At 34.9% G+C, this 27,342-nt stretch overlaps 1 protein-coding gene across 2 annotated transcripts in view; it reads right to left on the bottom strand.

Moving 5' to 3' along the window:
- LOC126817531 (hippocampus abundant transcript 1 protein) overlaps positions 1-27,342 on the bottom strand; it is a 62,548-nt gene that overhangs the window by 10,445 nt on the left and 24,761 nt on the right. For both annotated transcript variants that reach the window (XM_050544577.2, XM_056100345.1), the window contains exons 3-11: positions 21,301-21,363; positions 16,963-17,090; positions 13,612-13,726; positions 11,904-12,122; positions 7,456-7,569; positions 6,110-6,181; positions 4,119-4,231; positions 2,200-2,297; positions 452-642 (exon numbers count right to left, since the gene is read on the bottom strand). In XM_050544577.2, the coding sequence (XP_050400534.1) occupies positions 452-642; positions 2,200-2,297; positions 4,119-4,231; positions 6,110-6,181; positions 7,456-7,569; positions 11,904-12,122; positions 13,612-13,726; positions 16,963-17,090; positions 21,301-21,363 (1,113 nt within the window). The remainder of the gene's footprint in view (positions 1-451; positions 643-2,199; positions 2,298-4,118; positions 4,232-6,109; positions 6,182-7,455; positions 7,570-11,903; positions 12,123-13,611; positions 13,727-16,962; positions 17,091-21,300; positions 21,364-27,342) is intronic.

Below are 27,342 nucleotides of genomic sequence, written 5' to 3'. Positions count from 1 at the left end.
TCAAAGTGATCAAGGGCCACAACTCAGGCAGTAATTATCGGAAATCATTGAATTTTAATAGGCTTCTTTGTCTGATGACCTTAAACACTATGTATAAAGTCAATCGGATATTAACTTTAGCCTCTCGAGTGTTCACAAGAATTTTCACAAGAATTTTCAAAGTGATCAAAGGCCATAACTCTGGCAGTAATTGTCAGAAATGGCTGCAAATCAATAGGATTCTTCGTCTCATGACCATAAACACTGTGTATAAATTTAAAGTCAATTGGGTATTAACTTTAGCCCTAGAGCTAAATTGCACCATAAACACCGGACAGACGGACGGGGGCAATGACAATATACAACCACATTTCAATGTGGGCGTATAAACAATAATTTTTATTTTATCTGAAATTTAATTAATCTGAAACTGATATCCATAAAATTGGCAAAATATCTTAAAGATAATAACCTGCATTCTAGTTTTCATGACACCTCCTATATGGCTTGTGTTTGATGTTTGTGCTGTATGTGTATGATCCTTAATTTTATCAGGATCTCCACTTAAATTTACATGGAAGAGGTAGAAAATAAAACCAAAAAATGCTGGACCTAAACCATTACATAGTCCTCTTATTCCAGTAATCACACCCTGGGCAACTCCTGTAAATATATATAACATATTAATCATACAGCAAATAGGGCGACTGAAAATTGTATTGCAAAACAGTCAAGTGTATTGTGATACGTATTGCAATATATTGTGAAATCTAGTTTAAACGAAAACTAGTGCTTTTAATTAAGAATAATTAATACAAATTACTGGTAAATCAAAACTAAAAGTTCACAACTACAACCATATGCTGTATACATTCCGTTAAAGAACTATAGATTTGTAAATAATACTTTTCTGGCAAGTACAACACCTGACAGGCACTTTTTCGCCCAGTTTAACAATTGGCATTTTGCAATTTCAGGGTGAGAGGCAAGAACTTAACATAAAATTGGTCTGTATGTCTTCTTTTTGAATGGATTTCTACTAATGATTAGCTAAACAATCACACCATAACATTCATGACATGCCGTGACTCACGGCACATAGCTTCATCGTAAGCGATTTTCTCGCGGGAATTGAGATCTCGGCGAAATGCCACTGCAAATGAGAATTTCTATATGGAGTCTTAAAAGACGTAAAAGATATCGCAGACAAAATGACTGTCCACTGATTTGGGGTGTTTTTTTTACTCTTACGAAATGTGACATCTAAGACTAATTTATACATGCTGTCGGTTGGTACATGCTGTAAAAGTCACTCCTATTGGATTGATGAATAGTCCGACAAAGGGAAAGCAGTGACTTCTGTTTGAGATTAGATTCATGAACTGTCCGACAAAGGATTAAGTCAGCCAATCAAGACAGATTAAGTAGTTAATCAACGTAGGTGTATAGACGGTATAACACGATAAATACGTTGATCACTTAATTACCTAATCAATCCAGCCTATTATCAACGATAATCGGGTTGAGTTGTAGCTGTACACTCAGTAGACTATAATAATTTTGGATTTTTGAAAATTATTCACCATGTCTTGATGTCCGATTGGGCATATTCATGGTCCGACAATTTTGGGCATTCAGAAAATAGCGTCGGACAAGTCTGGAATATACAGGCGAAAGCCCATCAGTGCTCTGAACTAAGCTTTAAATGTAAATATGTGAAGAGCAAATAACTTCACAAAATGCATTCAAAATCTATGACCTAAAATTGTGAAATTCAATAGAGAGAGAGAAATGGGGTTTAATGTCCACTCGACCCAAACTAAGTCATTTCGGGATTAACATATGGTTCAATTTTATTTCAATAATTCACTCGTAGGTGTCTTTAGCAGTGGGACCAAACCGGAGGCCCAGAGAAAACTACAGTAGTTGATTCAATGAAAGAACTTATGATACACCGCTCATGTGCTAACCAGTAGGCCATCCACCCCCCCACCCCCAAATTCATTAGGGATCTAGCTTATGACCCTATGAAGAACTGTACCACAATTCAAAGAATTCCACTGAAAATTTTTTCCTGATCATATTCACAAGCGCTGAGCAAATGGGGATATAACTGTAAAACATTTTCATTTATAGAAAATTACTTCAAACGTGTGTTAAATAAGGAATCAATTTGATTAATGTGTATTAGTTTTAGCATTTGAAGTGCTTTAGACTTACCTTGCTTGTCGGCACTAGCATGGGCAGAAACAAAAGCACTAATTGCTGGATAAGTCAAGCTAGACATAGCAGCTACTGTTCCAGCTGTCCACATTATCCTATAGAAAAAAGAAATAAATTTAAAAAAAAAACAACCCAGACTTAATCAAAACAACCAGCTAAATGAAATGAGGTTTAACATCCTACTGTTTTGCTCCGAACTGGGCTAATGAAGACGGGCATAAGCCATACAGTGTGCTATGAGGGAAATTTTGCTCGGACAGCGGCACTACGGCCTACTCTTATATCAAATTCCAACTGTCAAGGGATCTTTTACGTGCACGCCAATGTGTACACGGGACCTCGGTTTTTCGTCTCAACCGAATGACTAGACAACTGTCCTTGTCAGGCCCTCCTTCCTGCATCACTGACAAGGGGGAATCACGCCGGAAAATCTGGATGAACTTTCTCGGCCAATGCAGGGATCGAACACCCGACCTCCACGCTAGTGAGTCAGCGTCTTACCCACTTAGCCACCGTAGCCTTAGCATGTACACAGATCCTATCATCAAATATGAAACAATAATGGCAACAATGTATATTTTTAAAAAATAATTCCTACCAAATACGGTGTGTATCTAAATCCAAATTGTTTGGACGTTTGAGGTCAATAAACCCAAGAAGTTCATTACTTATCAATGAAAGATAGGTTGCCAGGAAACAAAACATGCGGCCACAGCAGCTAAATCGTCCGAGAGGTCGACAAGGGTTGTCACATATTTATTCTTTTGTAGGTAATTAGGGGCATTTAATAGACAATTTCATACAGATGACATTATAATTTTCGTCGTTTGAGGGTTCACAAGGTTCTAAAAACTAAAACAAGGGCCATAACACAGAAAGTAATCTACAGAAATTGTTGAAATTCGACAGGCTTTTTCGCTTTACTAATTCAATTAATGCATATAAATTTCATACAGATCGGATGATAACTTTCGTCTTTCGGACGTTCCCAAGGTCCAACAAAGCAAAACAAGGGCCTTAACTCTAAAAGTAATTGACGGAAATTGCTGACATTCATCAATAGGCTTCATCATTTTCACTAATTTAAATGATGCATATGAATTTCATACAGATTGGGTGATAACTTTTGTCGTTCGAGCGTTCACAAGATTCAACAAAGTGAAACAAGGGCCATAACCAGATGTAATTAACGGAAATTTGCTGAAACTCACTAGACTTGTACGTTTTACTAATTCAAACGATACATATAAATTTCATACAGATTGGATAATAACTTTTGGCATCAGAGCAATCACAAGATTCAACAAAGTGCAACAAAGGCCATAACTCTAGATGTAATTAACGGAAATTTGCTGAAACTCAATAGACTTGTTCGTTTTACTAATTTAAACGATACATATCAATTTCATGTCGTCAGAGCAATCACAAGGTACAACAAAGTGAAACAAGGGCCATAACTAACGGCGTAATTAACGGAAATTCGTTTCAATAATTTAAATGATGCATAAAAATTTCAAACAGATCGGATGGTAACTGTTGTCATTAGAGTAGCGTTCAAAAGATTCAACAAAGTGAAACAAGGGCCATAACTCTAGATGTAATTAACGGAAATTGCTAAAATTCCATAGGATTCTTTGTTTTACTAATTTAAATGATGCATATAAATTTCATACAGATCGGTTGATAACTTTTGTCGTTCACAAGGTGCAACAAAGTGAAATTAGTGGAAGTTATTGAAATTAAATAGGCTTCTTCATGTCACTAATGCAAACAACATATCAATTTCAAAACAATCTGATGATAAATGTAGTCTGTAGAAGGTTCACAAGAAATTGTGGACGACGGATGGACGGAGCGACGGGGGAGATGGCAATATACAACCACATTTCCATGTGGGTGTATAAAAATGAACTTACCAAGGCTCTGATCCAAAGCCATAACAAGTTAGCTGTATCATCTCAAATACTAGACCAAATATAATAGCTTGTTTATGGCCAAGATATTTCATTAATAAAGCAAGGATTAAGGTCTGGAAAAAAACAAAAACGATAAAGGATAATTTATAAACACTGAATATTTCACATTTAAATAAATTTACTGTATCAAATATCAGACCATTTGGTACAGTTTAGAAATTTATTTGAGTATTATAAGCTGAGAATTAGCTGAAAAAATTGCATTTTTTGGAAAAGCAGCGACAGTATGCTGAACTCAGGCAACAAGTATCTATACGTGACCATGATAGCAAAATCAAAGATACGTTGCCAGGCAACGAAACATATGCCCACAGCAGCTAAATCGTCCGGGCAGTCAACAAGAGTCGTCATATATTTTTACTTTTTTCGTTAATGAAACATTTATAATACACTAAAATCTGATTAAAAGTAACAACTCATTAAGTAATTATAAGAAAATCATTAGAATTTGTTTGGTTTTAATAAAATTCTGCCCCATGCTAACGTTTAGTATACGAGACATTTAATATCATGGATTTAGCTGTTTAAGTTAACTATCAAAATTCACTGAAAATCAATATACTTGTTCATCTCAAAACCTTAAACTCTGTGTATCAATCTGAAGTCAATCGGATATTAACTTTAGCCTAAAGAACGTCCACAAGATATTTTGAAGTGATCAAGGGCCATAACTCTGGCAGTAATTAACGGAAATTGCTGAAAATCAATAGGATTCTTCGTCTCATGATCTTAAACACTGTGTATGAATTTAAGGTCAATCGGATATAAACTTTAGCCTCTAGAGCGTCCATAAGATGTTTTAAAATGATCAAGGGCCATAACTCTGGCAGTAATTATCGGAAATCGCTGAAAATCAATAGGATTCCACGTCTTATGACCTTAAACACTGTGTATAAATTTAAAGTCAATCAGATATTAACTTTAACCTCTAGAACGTTCATAACACATCTATCGTAGCAATGATCTCTGTGTTAAAATTATATTTGGAATGTGTTTAATCAGTTTTATCACATATTTGATAATGACTGACACCAATATTGTCCTTTAAGAACATCAGATTTCAACATGACACACGTAATTTCAATAAAATCATGCTTTCGGGAATGTTCCTGTTCAATGTTGTCAGTCACAAAAATAATCCAAAACGAGATCGTTCCATTGTTGAACAAAGGCTGATGCAGACAAATTAAAAGCTGTCAAGCCGTTCTTATATTTCGCCACGGTTTGCTCTTTTGAAAAAAGCGCAATTTAAACAAAGGAAGTTTGTTTACTAAAACTACGTATTTTTAAAAAAAAAATAATTTTCTGTTTGTTGACGTTAACTCGAAATTCGGCCGTCATCTTGGTTACTAAGACATCGCCAAAGTTCAACCAATCAGACATTGCGATAGATGGGTCATGTCATTGACATCACCGGGTGACGACCTCCACGACGTCACATAGCAACAAGGCGGGTTTGTTTACAATTTTAAACACTGCTATTGGCTGAGTAGTGGTGTTGAATATTATAAAGAGTAATATAAATAGAAAGAGGGGGTTTCGCTGGTTGATTTGGTATAGGTTACATGCAGTTCTTCCTTTGGCAAAATGGCTACGTTTTCGGGCAAAATTGGTCAATTATGGCTTTGTTACAAGTAAGTTGACCTACTTTGAGTAAACTACTGTTTACTAATTGCTCCATTTCTACCCTTATTCAATGTTTTCTTGCCAGGCTGAATTTTAACATGATAAAGTATTCGAAAATGGTCAAAACCAAATTTTGAAAATTTGTGCACTCGGACACAAATTAGCGCATAATTAGAAATCTACTTGTGCAACTTACGACTCGAGTCACATTTTATGCACATGGTTGACACAAGTTCTGTAAGCAAAAGCCATTCAACTTATATTCCGGTCCGTTTTTATATAAATGATATAACATTCTAACGAACCTGAGCCAATACAGATAAAACTCCTACAACTGCTATAAATGATGCCACTTCTTCTGCTGAAAATCCCATGACCTGTAGAACATTCATTTAATACAGTGTATACACTAAATTCATGTTTATTAGCAATTAGGTTTGTACAATCTTCTATTGTATTATTTACATTACAAATGCAATATCAAAGATAAGTAGCCAGCCATGAAACATACGCTCAGAGCAGCTAAATCGTCCAGGCAGTCCACAAGAGTTGTCGCATATTTTTACTTTTGTTGGTAATGAAACATTTATAATACACTAAAATCTGATTTTACAGTAAAAACTCATTAAGTTAAGTATACAAAACATTTAATATTACGGAATTAGCTGTTCAAATTATCAAAAACCATTGAAAATCAATATACTTGTTTGTTTCAAGACCTTAAACTCTGTGTATCAAGCCAAAGTCAATCGAAACGATTATAGGCGTAAACATGGTGTATAAACATAAAATCAATCAGATGATAACTATGGTCTCTAAAGGCATCCACAAGATTTTTCAAAGTGATCAAGGGCCATAACCCTGGCAGTAATTATTGGAAATCGTTGGAAATCAATAGGCTTCTTCATCCCATGACCTTAAACACTGCGTATATATATTTAAAGTCAATCGGATATTAACTTTAGCCTCTAGAGCGTCCATAAGATTTTTCAAAGTGATAAAGGGCCATAACTCTGGCAGTAATTATCAGAAAATGTTGAAAATTAATAGGCTTCTTCATTTAGTGACAAACACTGTGTATAAATTTGAAGTCAATCGGATATTAACTTTAGCCCTGAGAGCGTCCAAGCAATTGTGGATGCAGAAGGACAGACGGACTGGGGCAACGACAATATACGACCACATTTCAATGTGGGCGTATAAAAATAGAAAGAGAAAAAAGGAATATATTGTTTATTTCAAATTACTTTATTCTGAGCGAAGTTATGAATGTTTGAAGCATTGTCTAGATTTAGTGTGAATAGTCTTGATTGTCAAGTACCACAATATATGAAGTCTTGATTGTCCATATTAATGTTAACTGGTTATATGGTGCAGGTGATTTTAACCATTTAATATCTCAGCCATCCAATGGTCTCGAGAGTTGATTATGGACTTGTCATGTGAATAAATGTCTAAATAATAATTAATATAACATTTTAAAGCCAGAAAAAAGACCTGCAATAGGTAGATTTAGCTCTGATAAGTTATATATAATGCATCTTTACTTTAACCCTGTACTATTTATTTAAAACTTCAATTTTTCCAGGAGATACTAATTCCACCTTTATCTAATCACAATTTTTTGGTTAAAATTATGTACATAACTTACCAATCTAAGATAAACAAAGAAACAGGAATATTCTCCAGCTTCAGGTAAATATGACAGAAAGACAGCTATACATAGTAACAATATAAGATTATCTTGACCTATTTTCTTTAATGACTGAAAAAAACAAAAGAAACATTACTTTTTATCCAAAACTAAGGCCACACCAATTTAAATTTTCTGTTCTTCGGGAACACCTATTAAAATATTTGCCTCCAATATCTCAGGAAAAAAATAATTTAAAAAACAACCAGCGGCTGCCAGGCAGGATACGCCACATTTTTCAAGAGATGGATAGAGAACAAGCTAAACAAAAAACGATTTTTCATAACATCAAGGGCTATAATATCGAAAGGAACCAATATCTTTGGGTTACAAACATGTATTTCAAGTTTCATTAAAATCTGATCAAAAGTCTAAGCTCTCAAGGGTCCACAACCTTGATATACCATATTTTTACATTGTTTGCCGTTTGAGGGTTCACAAGGTACTACAAACTGAAACAAGGGTCTCAACTCTGGAAGTAATCTACAGAAATTGTTGAAATTTGACATGCTTTTTCGTTTTACTTATTTAAATAATTCATATAAATTTCATACAGATCAGATGATCACTTTTGTCATTCTAACATTCAGAAGGTTCACAACAGCCATAACTCTAGAAATTATTGATGGAAATTGCTGAAATTCAATAGACCTCTGTTTCACAAATTTACATGATAAATATAAATTTCATACATATCGGATGATAACTTTCATCAATCAAGCATTAACAAGGTTAAACAAAGTGAAACAAGGGCCATAAATATACGGAAATTGCTGAAATTCAATAGGATTTTTCTCTTTAATAATTTAAATGACGCATGTAAATTTCATACAGATCGGCAGATAACTTTTGATGTTAGAGTTTCAATAAAGTGAAACAAGTGCCATAACTCTAGACGTAATAAACGGAAATTGCTGAAATTCAATAGGCTTTTTCGTTTCCCTAATTTAAATATTGCATATAATTTAACATAGATCTGATGTTAACTTTTGGCGTTAGAGCATTCACAAGGTTAAACAAAGAGAAACAAGGGTCATAACACTAGATGTAATAAACGGAAATTATTGAAATTACATAGGCTTCTTCATCTCACTAATGTAAACAACATAAATCAATTTTAAAACAAATGGATGATAACTTTTGGTGTTAAAGCGTTCACATGAAATTGTGGACGATGGAGGGACGGACGGACTGACAGATGGACGGATGGGGGCGACGGCAATATACGTATAAAGACATGATTTTTCGTACAATCAGGGGCATTATTCAGGAAGTTACGGTCGGATATGCACGAATATCGAAAGGAACCAAGATCAGATAAAAATTGTGACCTATATAGGGTCCACAAGCTAAAAACGTGATTTTTACAGATCGGCAGATAACTTTTGATGTTAGAGCGTTCACAAGGTTCAATAAAGTGAAACAAGGGCCATAACTCTAGAAGTAATAAAAGGAAATTGCTGTAGAAATTCAATAAGCTTCTTCGTTTCAATAATTTAAATACTGCATATAAATTTCAGAAAGATCGATGGTAACTTTTGGCGTTCAAAAGGTTCAATAAAGTGAAACAAGGGCCATAACTCTAGACATAATGAATGGAAATTGCTGAAATTCATAAGGCTTCTTCGTTTCACTAATATAAATAATGCATATAAATTTCTGAAAGATTTTGTGGGATGAAGATCTCATACTATTTTTCATAAAATACACTGACTGGAGTGGAAAAGTCTACTCATTGCTAATTCATGATATTTTGTCCAATATTTTACAAATCACATTACTACTTATTACACGAATACGTCACGATTCAAAAGGACCTTTTTTGTAAACCAAGGCAAACAATGAAAAAATCCAAGTTCTACGCAACCAATTTTAACAAACCTAGCATCAAATTGAAGTTGACATCCGTAGGAACATTTCTATAGGACGAATTGTGATAATATGAAATAGATTTTATTTCAGACCAGTTTACATAATGACCTATGAAATTTTTTGATTTTCTGGAATTTTGGCATTATTATTGGCACCATGAAAAAGAACTCCCGTAAATTTATTTAATTCGGATCAGACAAGACTGAGAATTTCTTAGATTTATGACGAAAATTGATCATTTTTAAGCCGATTTCAAAATTTAATATCTTTAAAACCACAAGAGATATGTGCCCAAACTATGACTTGAATCGCAGCTTTAGATGTCTATTTAAAGATCATATCAAATTTATGTGGAGCAGGGTTTGAAAAATAATATATAATTAATTGCGAAGTTACCATAGGCTAGACATGGCAACGCTCTTAAGATTAAAATCTAACTGATAAATCATAGTAAAAAATCCCCGGTAACAAACTTGACAAGAATGTGTGTATGCATAAAGGATTTATCCAGGATGCGTTTCCGGTGCTTGCCCTTTATCAACTGGTTACAAAAATAATCCTGTTACCGGGTATATATAGAATTATTGCGCATGCGCATAACATTGAGGATTATTAATCCCTATATTGGGATTATAAAAATAATAATGATTTAAATATAGACAAATTAAGAACATTAATGTACAAAAAAACTTTTTAAAAAATGATGAATATGAATAAAATGGATGTACAAACAAAATTTAATTATTTTTAATAAACAAAACAAAAAATATTTAAACGCCGACTATCATCTAGTGACTGTTGTCAGGTAACATCAATGACGGTAGTTTCCGTGGAGATGAAAAGAGATGAATATATATAGTCTCGGTCATCCGGAACCTCCTAGTCTTCAAACGTGCAGAGGTAGAATATATGTATGGAGTTTGCTGCGATCGGTCTATAGGTTGCGTGGTTTAGCTGAGTTATGAATTCAAGGAGTAGTTTCGTAGCTGGTGGTTCAACTCTGTGGATCGTGAAATCGGTGATGCTGATGGGTGGTAGATCGAATTCCAGGTCAACAGAAAGGTTGTTGGTCACCTCTATGAATATAAATAGATTCTGTAGTTTAGAGGGCCATGGGAGAAAAATGTACGAAGTATCGATAAGATAGTTGAGGCTTAATCAGTTTCTCTAAAATCTATCGCATACACGGATGCTGTAAAAATAGGGTGCCGATTAGGTTTCAATAGATATTCCTCGATCTGGTACGTACAGGTGGTATTTATTCTTCTTAAGGATGAAATTAGGTTGTCTAAATAAAATCCAAGTGTGTAGAGATTTATCTTCCCATTTCTGTATAACTTTATTATTAATGGTATTTATGGAGCACTTACGTGGAAAGGTTAAGGGCAAGGTATAGTGACACCATCTTGTTGCATAGTAGTCTCAACACCAACAAGGCTGAAGATATTATTTCCCAACACAGAATAGTGGCCCTTGGATACAAACGTCCAAAATAAACTCTATTAGTATTACTCACAATACACTATTTCACTGTCAATACCCCTTTAATTCGTACATCCCCGTGTTATCACGTAAACGAAAATTTCAGTTTCATCACTTTCTTGCCCAATCGCGGATACACCTACAGACAAAACAATAAAACTTGGGGACAGATATTATCTCTCAATTTATACTCTGATCTATGTAGTACAGTAGTCAAGTCTTAGATTTTCGAGTTGCTTTTCTATTTCCTTGTAGTGTGTGATTTCCACGTCCTTGCTACCAAGGGGTTGGGATCCGTCCTTTTCTTTTTCAATCTTGAAAATGACCCTTCATATCTTTAGACGGGTGATGCAAATAATCGTTAAACTGATGGCGCTTAGTGGAACCTTGTATCGATATGCAAAGGTTTCATTTACATCACCATACATACAATTATGTCGTATTACCTTTAGTAATAACACATTTTGCCGTTGTATAAATGTAAACAATGTTTCGTAGGTAGCTTTCGTGTCCGAATATCTGGTATGCCCTTGACCTTATGCTAATATCAATGAGCAAAGCGTTAATTTTAAAAACAAATTTTTAATTTTTTAATTTAAACAACTGCGGAATACAATTAATTCATATCAAAATACAAATGAGGTTTCATTTATGGGATTTGATAATATTAAAAAAATAAGTCATGCATGAACTCATTGATGCAAGCAACACTTCCTTTGAGCAGTGATTCGACACAGAAAGGTAAATAAAAATGCAGTAAATACTTTTTGACTTATACTATCACAATTATCCTTACATCAGGTGGTAAATTGTAATATTATAGTCTATTGCACTTCATTTGCAAGAACTGTTACATCTTTTAATATCAACATTATTCATATGGACTGTTCTGTAAATTGATGAAAACAGAACTGTCAAAATCTAAGCTATCATGGCTGCCGTTGTCAAGTGTTGGTAAATAATAGCAAAGAAGGAGACGAACTATTTATCTAACTGATAACATAATTGAATCATTGAACTTTACACAAGGGAACAAACGAAAGTCTACTTACTCCAAAAGGATCTGCCTTATCCCAAGAAATCTGAGATCCCCAACTGGCTGGTCGAATCTTTTCAGGAAGAGACTCAGGACACGCTACCATTACAAATATTATATCTAAAACAGCTACAGCAGATGCCAGCCATATGACTAAATTCTCACTATAAACATGCTGTAAATAGGCACCTATTGCAGGACTTGTAACTAAACTAGCAGCAAATGTAGCAGATACCTAAAATCCAAAAAAACAAAAAAAACAAAAAAAAACAAGCCAACAGTGAAGCTAATGCCCCCACCGAAATCCTAAAATAAATAGATGACAATTTTTAATTAATTGCACATTTATTTTTTTTCAAAAGTATCCATCAATCAAACTGATTATCAACTATACACTAAGTTTCATCACTGTCTTATCAGATAGAATCAAAGTTATCTTGTCCCAATGAAATTACTTAGCTCTGCTTAGCTTTAGCTCAAAATGTTAATCATTAAACTCAGTCAAGACATTCACATAATGAACATCTACATCAAGTTTAAACATTCTACCTCAATTAAAATCAGAGTTGTTATGTTCCAATCAATTTGCTTATCGTTCCTTAGCCTAGGTAGATAATTCTCATCATCCAACTTAGTCAAGGTAATGATATAATAAATCTATACTCGGAGTTTCATCACCCTCACTTTATTATAACCAAAGTTATCGTGCCCCAAAGCATCAACAAATCAGATTGCTTTTCTCTGCTTACCGTAAGCAGGCAATGTTTGTCTTTGAACTCCATCAAGACATTCACCTAATGAAAGCCTACAGGGTTCACCATGTTTGAACATTCTAGCCCAATTAGAAAAAAGTGTGACGACAGGAGGACAGACAAACACATTTTAATAGTATCCAGCTTTCTTCGAAAGGCGGGGGACAAAAAAGCTCAAACAAAAATCATATTATAGTGCAAGGAACAAAATTTGACCTCGATTTCTTCCCTATCTTGCCTCAAGTTATGTTCTTGTCCATGTGAAAATCTAATCTGGTCTTAAAAGGAAAGACCTAATATTTACAGTAATACTCTTGTCTCTGGTTACAGCTGTCAATTCAGTTTTTGTATAAGGAATTTAAACGATAATGTGCCTACTTTAAGATATAACTGTTTGAATTGTTGTAGTTTAATTCCATTACAATTCAATTAACAGTTAAAACCTTTCAATTAACTATAAATGGGCTGCCAGGAAAGAAAGCATATGCCCACAATAGCTAAGTCATCTAAGCATTCCATATAGGTTGTTAAATTGTAAATCTTTAGGTAAATAAAAATATCATTGGCGCATTAGGTGATTGAAAAGATCATACAATATACAGTTAAGGGCAATATGTCGCAACAAAAAGATTCTACAAGTTATAGTTAAGGACAATAATTCTAGAATTAATAAATCAAAATTCTTGAAATAATCTGAATAAAGCATATAAATTTCAAGTTAATCGGATAATGACTTTTGTTGTAAGAGCGTTCTCAAAATTCTACACAGTGAGCAAGAGCTGTAACTATAGAATCAACTACTGGAAATTATTGATATTCAACAGGCTTCTTCATTTCACTAATCTGAACAATGTACAGAGGACTCTGTCAATTCCGACATCGTAAAGGATCCTTACAATATGCAGGATTATGCTGAGTGTCAGAATACTCAGTTTTCTCAAAACCAGAAGCTATTCTTAACTAAATACTTACCAATCCATAGGCAGCACTTCTTTCTTCTTCTGTTGTTACATCAGCTACATAGGCAAATACTACACTAAATGTCACTGAGAATATACCAGATATAGATATCATAGCAAAATACCACCTAGAAAACACAGGTACAATTATAACAACCAACAGATCTCTATTGTCTTTAAAGCAAACATCTACTTAAAGGAGCAAAGTCTCTAACTCAATATTTTCCATAATATTCAAAATCAAAAACATGAATTGAAATTCAATATTGATCAATTTCAATCAATATTGATGTTGTTATCTTGCCATGAAACTATAGGATCATAATATCCAATTTTATTTATAATCAGTACACTAGTCGTATACCCTATGGTTTCTGGTTCCATTTTGTAATGAACAAATAAAAACATATCCTACAACACAATGTGGAAGTAATTAGTAAAGGCAGATTCACAAACGACAAAGTAATAATTTAAAAAACGTGTAGAATGCACCGAGCATGACTACCGTTCAATTTGAACTGTTCACGCATTTCAATGAACATAATGGATTAGAAATTACAATATTTATTTCTTAGATAGGTTGCCAGACAACAAAACATATGCCCACAGCAGCTAAATTGTCCGGGCAGTCAACAAGAGTTGTCACATATTTTTACTTTTTTTGGTAATGAAACATTTATAATACACTAAGTAATTATCAGAAAATCATTAGAATTTGTTTGGTTTTTATAAAGTTCTGCTGGAAAGTAAAGAAAGGATTATTTTTGGATTGAAAATACAGTAAACCTCGCATAAGTCGAATTCGTATAAGTCGGATATTCACTCTACTAGGATAAAATCGTTTGGACGCTTTGATCCTGCAATTTTTATTATTAAATTTCTGTGCGTCAGTCTGAATGAATTAAATGTTGTTTAATGGCACGTCAGCTCCAATCGGGCTATATTGCGTCAAACATATGGTGATTATTTCGAGATGGGCTAAATTATATCACAGAACACATTACATGCATAAATAAAAACAATATCACAGTAAGTAACATTAAAAATAAAATACATCTTTTATGCACATAACTATCTATCTTTTATGCATATAACTATCTAAAATACAAAGATAGGTTGCCAGGCAGCGAAACATACGCCCACAGCAGCTAAATCGTCCGGGCAGTCAACAAGTGTTGTCGCATATTTTTACTTCTTTCGGTGATGAAACATTTATAATACACTAAAATCTGATTAAGAGTAACAACTCATGAAGTAATTATCAGAAAACCATTAGAATTTGTTTGTTTTTTATAAAGTTCTGCCCCATGCTAACGTTTAGTATACAAAACGTTTATTATTATGGATTTAGCTGTTCAAGTCATAAAAATTCATTGAAAATCAATATACTTGTTTGTCTCAAGCTCTTAAACTCTGTGTATCAATCTGAAGTCAACTCTGGCAGTAATTATCGGAAATCACTGAAAATCAATAGGCTTCTTCGTCTCATGACCTTAAACACTGTGTATAAATTTAAAGTCAATCGGATATTAACTTTGGCCTTTAGAGCGTCCACAAGATTTTTGAAGTGATCAAGGCAATAACTCTGGCAGTAATTATCGAGAATCGCTGAAAATGAATAGACTTCTTTGTCTCATGACCTTAAACACTGTGTATAAATTTAAAGTCAATCGGATATTAACTTTAGCCTCTAGAGCGTCCACAAGATTTTTCAAAGTGATCAAGGGCCATAACTCTGGCAGTAATTATCGGAAATCGCTGAAAATGATTAGACTTCTTCGCCTCATGACCTTAAACACTGTGTATAAATTTAAAGTCAATCAGATATTAACTTTAGCCTCTAGAGCGTCCACAAGATTTTTCAAAGTGATCAAGGGCCATAACTCTGGCAGTAATTATCGGAAATCGCTAAAAATGAATAAACTTCTTCGCCTCAATCAGATATTAACTTTAGCCTCTAGAGCGTCCACAAGATTTTTTGAAGTGATCAAGGGCCATAACTCTGGCAGTAATTATCGGAAATCGCTGAAAATCAATAGGCTTCTTCGTTTCATGGCCTTAACCACTGTATATAAATTTAAAGTCAATCGGATATTAACTTTCGCCTCTAGAGCGTCCATGGGCGGAGCGGCTTTATGTGATGAAGTTTGTTTGTTCCTGCAAGATACCAAGACTGTTGCCAGCGGTCATAAATAAAATTATTTATACAGGATTTAAAATCGGTGTATGGCGTTAAAAATTCTGATAAGGGAAGATCTAAGGCAGAGTTGGCAGCCAAATCTGTTTGATCGTTCCCTTTTATATCCATGTGACTTGGGAGCCAGCAAAGGACAATGTCCTTGCTGATGAACTCGTATGATAGTAGCAGACGATAAATGTCTGCAACGAATGTGTGTTCAAGCTGTTTATTATTTATTGCTTGTAGTGAGGACAAAGAATCAGTAAAAATGACATATTTTAAATCAGATGGTAATTTAATGAACTCCAAAGCCTGATGAATAGCCTGTAGCTCAGTTGTAAAAATGGAGGTAGCAAATGGGAGACGAAAAGAGATCGTCTCAGATGGTGTCACAGTAGCCGAAGCTACCCGATCACCATCTGTATAAAGCATAATCGCCATACTTAGACCGTAACTCTCTAAAGAGAGATTGGAACTCCGCGGAACTAGTATCTTTGCCCACCCCAGCTTACCTTAATTTCGTTTCGTCTTATATCGCTGAGCCACGTAAATCCGTGCCCAAACCGCACATCTTTTAGCAGTAAAAAGTTGCCCAGTAAAATTGACTGGGAACCGATTTTATTTCAACAAGGATGGTTCCCGAACATACAGGGCGATAATGTGATTAAGTTCAGAGCTGAACTATGTCTTCGGCTAACTAGGATCTTCTCTTAACTCAGATAAGAGAGAGAGAGAGAGCGAGAGCGAGAGAGAGTTTAACGTCCACTCGACTCCAACTAGGACATTCTGTGACTAACATATGGTTCCATTTTATTTCAATAATTCGCTTGCGCGTAGGGGTCTTTAGCAGTGGGAGGAAACTGGAGGACCCGGAGAAAACCCACGAGTTGGACAGGCGACCCTATTCCTTGTCATGTATAACCGGGGAATCGAAACCCCTGCCAGTTGACCCAATGACTGACCGTATGATACAGAGCGCGCGTGCTAACCATTCAGCCATCCAACCCCCCTAACTCGGATAAAATTGGTCAGTCCACTTATGCGAAGTTTACTGTACTTCAATATAGTAATTTTTTTATTTATTAATATAATCTTTTGTGTAATTAAAGTACTTGTCTTATCACCAATAGAAAGAATTTGACATCATTCTAAAAGCACTCTATCCCAAATGTAAACAATGCTTACCAAGGACTAATTCTCATCAGTGGTATTGGTGCACAGGTAAATGTTACCGTTAACAACAAGAATGGTTTTCGTCCCCATACATCTGATAATGCTCCTATTAATGGTGCACTAAGAAAGGACAGCATACCCTGCAAAATAGGAATTATAAGAACTTATGTCTGAAAAATATATCACTAGGCAACGAAACATACACCCAAAGACGCTAAATAGTTTGAGCAGTAAATAAAGGTTGTCATCTTGTGCTGCTTTAGATAAATAAACAAACCAAGAGTAAATCTGATGCCCCCTCCCCCCACTGATGATATTCATTAATTACCGGTACCTGTGCATTTTTCTTTTTGTAAAGCATTGAGCAATCGAATTGCTTACCACACTGCTTAACCTGAGCAGAAAATGCTCATTAGCGAACTTTGTCAAGATACTGTAACTCTACTACACCAAGTATAATTAATTAGAATCAGAGTCGTCTCGTTCAAAGTCTCAACCAACCAATCAGTCAAGACATCCACATACTGAACATCTAAACTACGTGTGAAGTATGGATGGACAAAATATACAAAACTTATAGAGAGCTATCTTCCACATATGCGTTTTACAATAAATACATGTATAGAAAATATAAAAATCAGTAAAAAATAATAAAATCTATAGAAACAGTAAAAGATAGGTTGCCAGGCAACGAAACATCTGCCCACAGCAGCTAAATCGTCTGGGCAGTCAACAAGAGTTGTCACATACTTTGACTGTTTTCGGTAATGAAACATTTATAATCACTAAAATTAAAATCTGATTAAGAGTAACAACTCATTAAGTAATTATCAGAAAATCATTAGAATTTGTTTTGCTATTATAATGTTCTGCGCCATGCTAACGTTAAGTATACAAAACATTTAATATTATGGATTTAGCTGTTCCATATTAAGGGGTCGCTAACTCAATATTTTCCATAATATTCAAAATCAAAAACATGAATTAGAATTTCAATCAATATTGATGTTGTTATATATATGACTATATTTCAATGTGGGCGTATAAAAACTAAATATCTATAAAATCAGTACAAAAATAAATAAACAAGCCAACTGTGAGGCTTATGTCCCTCGCCAAAATCCCAAAATAAATAGATGACACATATTTATTAATCGCACATTTATTTTTCTCAAAAGTATCGAGCAATCAAACTATACACTAAGTTTCATCACTCTCTATCAGATAGAATCAAGATTATCTTGTCCCAAAGCATCGACCAATAATATTGATTAGCTCTGCTTAGCTTCAGCTCGAAATCTTGATCATTGAACTCAGTCAAGACATTCACCTAATGAACATCTACATCAAGTTTAAACATTCTACCTCAATTAAAAGCAGAGTTGTTATATTCCAAAGTCTTGTTGCTTATTGCTCCTTAGCCTAAGCAGAAAATTCTCACCATCGAACTTAGTCATGGTAAAGATAATGAATCTATATTCGGAGTTTCATCGCTCTCACTTCATTATAACCAAAGTTATCATGAACCAAAGCAAAGCATCAGATTGCTTACTGTAAACAGACAATGTTCATCATCAAACTCCATCAAGGCATTCACCTAATGAACGCCTACACCAAGTTATTCTACCTCAATTAAAAGGAGAGTTATTGTGTTCCAAAGTCTCTACCAATCAAATTGTTTACCGCTCTGTTTACCCTCAGCAGAAAATGTTCATTACCGAACTTAGTCAAGGTATTGATGTAATAAAGCTATACACCAAGTGTCCTCATTCTCACTTAATTAGAACTAAAGTTATCGTGTCCCAAAGCATCAACCAATCAAATTGCTTATCTCTGCATAACCTAAGCAGAAAAATTCTTATCTTTGAACTCCATCAAGTAGTGATGGTCCAATATACACCAAGTTTCATCACTCTCACTTAATTAGAACTAAAGTTATCGTGTCCAAAAGCATCAACCAATCAAATTGCTTATCTCTGCTTACCCTAAGCAGAAAATGCTCATCTTCGAACTCCATCAAGGCATTGACATAATAAACACCTACACCAAGTTTGAACATTGTAGCTCAATTAGAAAGAGATTTATTGTGTCCAAAAAAGTGTGACTGACAGACAGACATCGGGACGAACCCATTTTAATAGTCCCCACTTTCTTTGAAAGACGGGGGACAATAAAAGTATTTTATATTTAATTCTAACCAGCGGCTGCCAGGCAGGATACGCCCACATTTTCGAGAGATGGATAGAGAACAAGCTAACAAGTAAGTGATTTTTCCTACTATCAAGGGCCATAATTCAGGAAATTACAATTCAATATGCGCGAATATCGAAAGGAACCAAGATCTTTGTGTTATAAACTTACATTTCAAGTTTCAACAAAATAGGATAAAAATTGTGACCTCTATAGGGTCCACAACCTTGATATACCATATTTTTACGCTATTTGAGAACGAACGGCGGCCATTTTGTCTGTCAATTTTGGGCCGATTTTCACGAAATTCGAACCCAACCTTCCTTAGGGTGTAACGGTCATATAATAATACGGTTTTTTAAATCGGATAAAAATTATGACCTCTATAGGGTCCACAAGCTAAAAACGTGATTTTTCGTACAATCAGGGGCCATAATTCAGGAAGTTACAGTCCGATATGCACGAAGATCGAAAGGAACCGAGATCTTTGGGTTATAAACTTACATTTCAAGTTTCAAAAAAATCGGATAAAAATTGTGACCTCTATAGGGCCCACAACCTTGATATACCATATTTTTACGCTATTTGAGAACGAACGGCGGCCATTTTGTCTGTCAATTTTGGGCCGATTTTCACGAAATTCGAACTCAAACTTCCTTAGGGTGTAACGGTGATATAATAATACGTTTTTTTAAATCGGATAAAAATTATAACCTCTATAGGGTCCACAAGCTAAAAACGTGATTTTTCGTACAATCAGGGGCCATAATTCAGGAAGTTACAGTCCGATATGCGCGAATATCAAAAGGAACCGAGATCTTTGGGTTATAAACTTACATTTCAAGTTTCAACAAAATCGGATAAAAATTGTGACCTCTATAGGGTCCACAACCTTGATATACCATATTTTTACGCTATTTGAGAACGAACGGCAGCCATTTTGTCTGTCAATTTTGGGCCGATTTTCACGAAATTCGAACTCAACCTTCCTTAGGGTGTAGCGGTGATATAATAATACGTTTTTTTAAATCGGATAAAAATTATGACCTCTATAGGGTCCACAAGCTAAAAACGCGATTTTTCGTACAATCAGGGGCTATAATTCAAGAAGTTACGGTCCGATATGTGCGAATATCGAAAGGAACCGAGATCTTTGGGTTATAAACTTACATTTCAAGTTTCAAAAAAATCGGATAAAAATTGTGACCTCTATAGGGTCCACAAGCTAAAAACGTGATTTTTCGTACAATCAGGGGCCATAATCCATGAAGTTTCGATCCGATACATGCCAATATCGAAAGCAGCTGAGATCTTTTGGGGATAAACCTAAAGGTCAAGTTTCGTCAAAATCGGATAAGAATTGTGACCTGTAGAGAGTCCACAAACAATTGTGGACGGACAGGGGCGACGGCATAATACGTCCACATGAAAATGTGGGCGTATAAAAACTATAGGCAACCAGTGCAGTTGAAATAAAACTGGAGTAATATGCTCATTATATTTCGTGCGTGTGATCAGTCTTGCTGCTGAATTCTACATCTTTTGGAGTTAATCAATAATGCGACATGGAAGACCAATCAATAAGGAGTTGCATTTGTCCAGTCTGGAGGTAATTAAGGTACTTATAAGTATTTGTATTGTGTCAGTTGAGAGGTTATTGCGAATTTTACTAATATTACGTTGGTGATAATAACATTATTTACATACATTATTTACATGAGACTAGTCAAACATTACACCAATGTTTCTAGCAGTTTTTACTGGCTCCACAGAAACGTCGCCGATAGAAATATCAATTTTTGCTTGAACAGTTGGTGAGCAAATTAAAAGATACATCATTCAGCTTTAAAAAAATGGTTGACATCCATTGTCGTATTTCATATACTTAGTTAAAACAAAGCCAACTTTAACAAATGGTTTGAACGAGATATACAACTGCGTATCAAGCTAATCATTCAGCCATCCACCCCCCCCCCTCTCCCCACATATAAATTTGAAGCAGATCAGCTGATAACGTTTGTCAAATGAATGTCTTCAAAGTCGTATCCTTAGTGAATAAGGGCAACAAATCTAGAATTAAGAATTCTGTAATTTATAATTCTTACTCCGGAAATTGGAACACACAATGCCAAGATTTACAATTGAATAAGCATACTCTACCTTAACACCTTGAATAAGACCATTCATCAGGAATGTATGTTTGGGAAACGTGTCATTTAAAACCTGAAAAACAAATTCACTAATTATTCATAATAATTGAATTCATATACTAACCACTGTATCCTAAACAAGGAAGAGGGTTAAACAGTTTTTTTATCTGAGTGAGAAAAAACCAGTTGGATCAGAAATAGGATTTGGAAAAGATAGGTTGCCATCAACGAAACATACACACAGCAGCTAAATCATCCGGGCGGTCAACAAGGGTTGTCGCATATTTAATCTTTTGTAGGTAATGAATGGGAGGGGGGATTTACAAGACAATTGCATACAGATCAGATTATAATTTTCATCGATTGAGGGTTCACAAGGTGCTCCAAACTGAAACAGGGAACAAGGGCCTTAACACCGGAAGTAATATACAAAGATAGGTAGCCAGGCAACAAAACAATATGCCTACAGCAGCTAAATTGTCAGGGCAGTCAACAAGAGTTGTCGCATATTTTTACTTTTTCAGTAATGAAACATTTATAATACATTAAAATCTGATTAAGAGTAACAACCCATTAAGTAATTATCAGAAAATCATTAGAATTTGTTTGGTTTTTATAAATTTCTGCCCTATGATAACGTTAAGTATACAAAATATTTCATTTCATGGATTTAGCTGTTCAAGTTATCAAAATTCATTGAAAATCAATATACTTGGTTCATTTCAAGACCTTAAACTCTGTGTATCAATCTGAAGCCAATCGGATGATAACATAAGCCTCTAGAGCGTCACAATATGTTTCAAAGTGATCAAGGGCCATAACTTTGGCAGTACTTATCGGAAATCGTTGAAAATCAATAGGATTCTTCGTCTCATGACCTCAAACACTGCTTATAAATTTAAAGTCTGGCAGTAATTATCCGAAATCGCTGAAAATGAATAGACTTCTTTGTCTCATGACCTTAAACACTGTGTATAAATTTAAAGTCAATCGGATATTAACTTTAGCCTCTAGAGCGTCGACAAGATTTTTCAAAGTGATCAAGGGCCATAACTCTGGCAGTAATTATTGGAAATCGCTGAATATGATTAGACTTCTTCGCCTCATGACCGTAAACACTGTGTATAAATTTAAAGTCAATCGGATATTATCTTTCGCCTCTAGAGCATCCACAAGATATTTTGAAGTGATCAAGGGTCATAACTCTGGCAGTAATTATCGGAAATTGCTGAAAATCAATAGACTTCTTTGTCTCTTGACCTTCAACACTGTGTATAAAGTCAATCGGATATTAACTTTGGTCTCTAGAGAGAGAGAGAAATGGGGTTTAACGTCCACTCGACACAAACTAGGTCATTTCGGGACTAACATATGGTTTAATTTTATTTACATAATTTGCTTGCGCGTAGGGGTCTTTAGCAGTGGGAGGAAACTGGAGGACCCAGAGAAAACCCACGAGGTTGGACAGGCGACCCTACTCCTTGCCACGTACAACCGGGGATTCGAAACCACGCCAGTCGACTCAATGACAGACTTTATGATACAGCGCGCGCACGCTAACCATTCAGCCATCCAACCCCCCTGGTCTCTAGAGCGTCCACAAGATATTTTAAAGTGATCAAGGGCCATAACTCTGGCAGTAATTATACGAAATCGCTGAAAATCAATAGGATTCTTCGTCTCATGACCTTAAACACTGTGTATTAATTTAAAGTCAATCTGGTATTAACTTTGGCCCACATAATTAACATATTTCTTTATTAGGCTTAAAAGGAGGATGTTTCTTCCAGGGCAACAGTCTTGGTGTCTCAGGTCCAAAAAGCATCTTATGTCATGTTGCCATTGATCAAAAGGGGTTGAAATATGAATTGTGGGACACTATCTCTGCAACTGATTACAACAGATGAAATTCTTATCAAAATGTGAAAATTATTTATATGCATTTTATTATCGCAAGAATGAGTGCCAGATGTGTACGGAACTCATAAAATTTTGTCATTATAATATCTTTATTGACTTTGACATGAATCAATTTAGTTAAAATATACTATAAATTTGAAACCAGCGGCTGCCAGGCAGGATACGCCCACATTTTCGAGAGATGGATAGAGAACAAGCTAAAAAGAAAGTGATTTTTCCTACAATCAAGGGCCATAATTCAGGAAATTACAATTTGATATGCGCAAATATCGAAAGGAACCAAGATCTTTGTGTTATAAACTTACATTTCAAGTTTCAACAAAATCGGATAAAAATTGTGACCTCTATAGGGTCCACAACCTTGATATACCATTTTTTACGCTAGTTGAGAACGAATGGTGGCCATTTTGTCTGTCAATTTTGGGCCGATTTTCACGAAATTCGAACTGAGCCATCCTTAGTGTGTTACGGGGATATAATAATACGTTTTTTTGAATCGGATAAAAGTTACGACCTCTATAGGGTCCACAAGCTAAAAACGTGATTTTGCGTACAATCAGGGGCCATAATTCAGGAAGTTATGGTCCGATATGCGTGAATATCGAAAGGAACTGAGAAATTTGGGTTATAAACTAACATTTCAAGTTTCAACAAAATCGGATAACCAGCGGCTGCCAGGCAGGATACGCCCACATTTTCGAGAGATGTATAGAGAACAAGCTAACAAGAAAGTGATTTTTCCTACAATCAAGGGCCATAATTCAGGAAATTACAATTCGATATGCGCATATATCGAAAGGAACTGAGATCTTTGTGTTATAAACTTACATTTCAAGTTTCAACAAAATCTGATAAAAATTGTGACCTCTATAGGGTCCACAAGCTAAAAACGTGATTTTTCGTACAAACAGGGGCCATAATCCATGAAGTTTTGATCCGATACATGCCAATATCGAAAGCAGCCGAGATTTTTTGGGGATAAACCTATATTTCAAGTTTCGTCGAAATCGGATAAGAATTGTGACCTGTAGAGAGTCCACAAACAATTGTGGACGGACGGACGGACGGACGGACAGACATACGGACGTCCGGACGGACAGGGGCGACGACAATATACATTCACATGAAAATGTGGGCATATAAAAACATTAAAACACCAATAACCTGCATATTAGTCAATACCAACATATTTCCCTTTATACGTCGGGAAATTACATGATGTGCATTTGGAAATTACATGTAAACGACAACCTATCGTGAATAAAAGCAGGGACTCAAGTTGGTTTTAAGCTGGTTTGTTATTAGTTTGAATATGTATGCATGTTGTCAAAAAAAACCTAGCCCCTGTTTCGGAAGGACTTTCAAAGGATCGTAGGTCCATGAGTCATTTTCTAACATCCAATACACTAAATTGGCACTTATTTGGAGAGGTTAACCATTCTGGATCATGTGTAATACATGTACATGTTGGAATCAGCCTCAGAACAGTCAATAGTAATATGCCAAGACGGGTTATTTTCTTCCAATAGTAAAATCAAATGTTATTTAAAAAATATTATGAATCAAATTTTGTTGTCACAGCTGGTTAAGAAAATATATCTGTTTTTTTTTCTGTTACTACTAAAAGTGCCCAGAGCGTCTGCCTCTGGTGTACTAGTAGTATCTACACAATTCATAATCAATAACAGATGACATTTTATACACTGTTCAAATTAAATATAGATAACAACAGCAGGTACATATATTTATAATCAGTTAAAGAGAAGTTTGACAAATACATGTATATTTATCAGGAATACATTAACTGTCTATTTATAGTAATACAGCATGCATAGCTACCTTGAAATGAAATGAAACTGGTGTTTAATGTATTATCTGTACAAATGCATGTTAGAATGATAAATTCCTGGAGGTTTTTTTTAGAAGTTCCAAACATCCGAAGGTTACATTTTTTAAAACAAATTTTACATTATACAGTGTCCGATTAAAAACATTACCACCCATCATCATCATGTAGGTAAATAGGTAAGTGGTAGTTTTGTCAGATATGTTTGGAAAATAATTCAGCTTTCTAACAATGTGTATACATGTATGTATATGTACTATAAAGTATGTTTGGTCTGAATCTGACTAAAAATCCTAACCAGCCGCTAAAAGGCAAGACACGCCCACATTTTACAAGAGATGCATACAGAACAAGCTAAAAAAAAAAGTGATTTTTTGTACAATCAAGGACCATAATTTAGGAAGTTGCGATCCGATATGTGCGAATATCGAAAAGAACCAAGATCTTTGGGTTATAAAGATATATTTCAAGTTTGATCAAGATCGGATCAAAATTGTGACTTCCAGAGGGTCAACAACTTTGATATACCATATATTTACACTATTTGCTTACAAAGGGCGTTCGTTTGTTTTGTCTGGAATTTTGGTCCCATTTTCACAAAATTTGAAATCAGCTATCATTAGGGGGTAACGGTGATATATTCCAACGTTTTTGTTTTCAATCGGATAAAAATTGTGACCTCTACAGAGACCACCAGCTAAAAATGCGATTTTTTTAACAATTAAGGGCCATAATTCAGGAAGTTATGATCCCATATACATGAATATCAAAAGGAACCAAGATCTTTGGGTTATAAACATGTATTTCAAGTTTCATCAAAATCGGATATAAATTATGTCCTCTAGAGTGTCCACAACCTTGATATACATGTACCATATATTTACACTATTTGCGTACGAGGGTTGGCCATTTTGTCCGGCAGTTTTTGTTTGATTTTCACGAAATTTGAACTTGAAAACGTTTTTTAAATCGGATAAAAATTGTTACCTCTAGAGGGACCACAAGCCAAAAACACAATTTTTCATACAACCAAGGGTCATAATTAAGGAAGTTACGATCAGATATCTGCGAATATTGTGGACGGACAGAAGGACAATATACTCCCACATGAAAATGTGTCCGTATAAAAATCTTCCAAAAAGTTTTAAAGGAGACAAGCCAACAGTGAGGCTGATGTTCCCCGCAGAAATCCCAAAAATAAATAGATGACAATTGCACATTTATTTTTTCAAAAGTATCAAGCAATCAAAGTGATTATTATCTATACACTAAGTTTCATCACTCTATATCAGATAGAATCAAAGTTATCTTGTCCCAAAGCATCGACCAATGAAATTGCTTAGCTTTAGCTCGAAATGTTAATCATTGAACTCAGTAATGAACATCTACATCAATTTTAAACATTCTACTTCAATTAAAAGCAGAGTTATGTTCCAAAGTCTTGACCAATCAAATTGCTTATCGCTCCTTAGCCTAAGCAGAAAAAGGTCTCGTCATCGAACTTAGTCAAGGTCGTAATGATATAATGAATCTATGCTCGGAGTTTCATCACTCTCACTTAATCATAACCAAAGTTATCGCGCCCCAAAGTATCAACCAATCAGATGGCTTATCTCTGCTTACCGTAAGCATACAATATTTATCATCGATCTCCATCAAGGCATTGACCGGATGAACACCTACACCAAGTTTGAACGTTCTAGCTCAATTAGAAGTAGAGTTATTGTGTTCCAAAGTCTCTGTCAATCAAATAGCTTATTGCTCTGCTTACCTTGAGCAGAAAATGCTCATTATCGAACTTAGTCAAGGTATCGATGTAATGAAACTACACACCAAGTTTCATCACTCTCACTTAATTAGAACATAAGTTATCGTGTCCCAAAGCATCAACCAATCAAATTGCTTATCTCTGCTTACCCTAAGCAGAAAATGCTCATCTTCAAACCCCATCAAGGCATTGACCTAATGATCACCTACACCAAGTTTAAACATTATACCTCAATTAAAAAAGAGTTATTGTGACGGACAGACAGACGTACGAACCCATTTTTATAGTCCCCTGCTTTCTTCAAAAGGCGGGGGGACATAAAATGACGAATACCATAACAACAGAAATACTATGAAATTAGTCAAACTTTTTGGACTAGTATATAATTATGTGAAACATAATAAATTGCTGAAAACAAACTGGTTCTGGAAGAATCAAGGAAAGATAGACAATAAAAAGGCATAAAGACCATTCTTTAACCCTTTAACCGTCAGATTGTTTTGGGGCTTCAACTAGAA

This window comes from Patella vulgata, chromosome 4 (genome assembly GCF_932274485.2).
Source record: "Patella vulgata chromosome 4, xgPatVulg1.2, whole genome shotgun sequence".
Classification (NCBI taxonomy): domain Eukaryota; kingdom Metazoa; phylum Mollusca; class Gastropoda; family Patellidae; genus Patella; species Patella vulgata.
The sequence above is the reverse complement of the archived record's forward strand: the minus strand, read 5'-3'. Positions and strand labels throughout refer to the sequence as shown.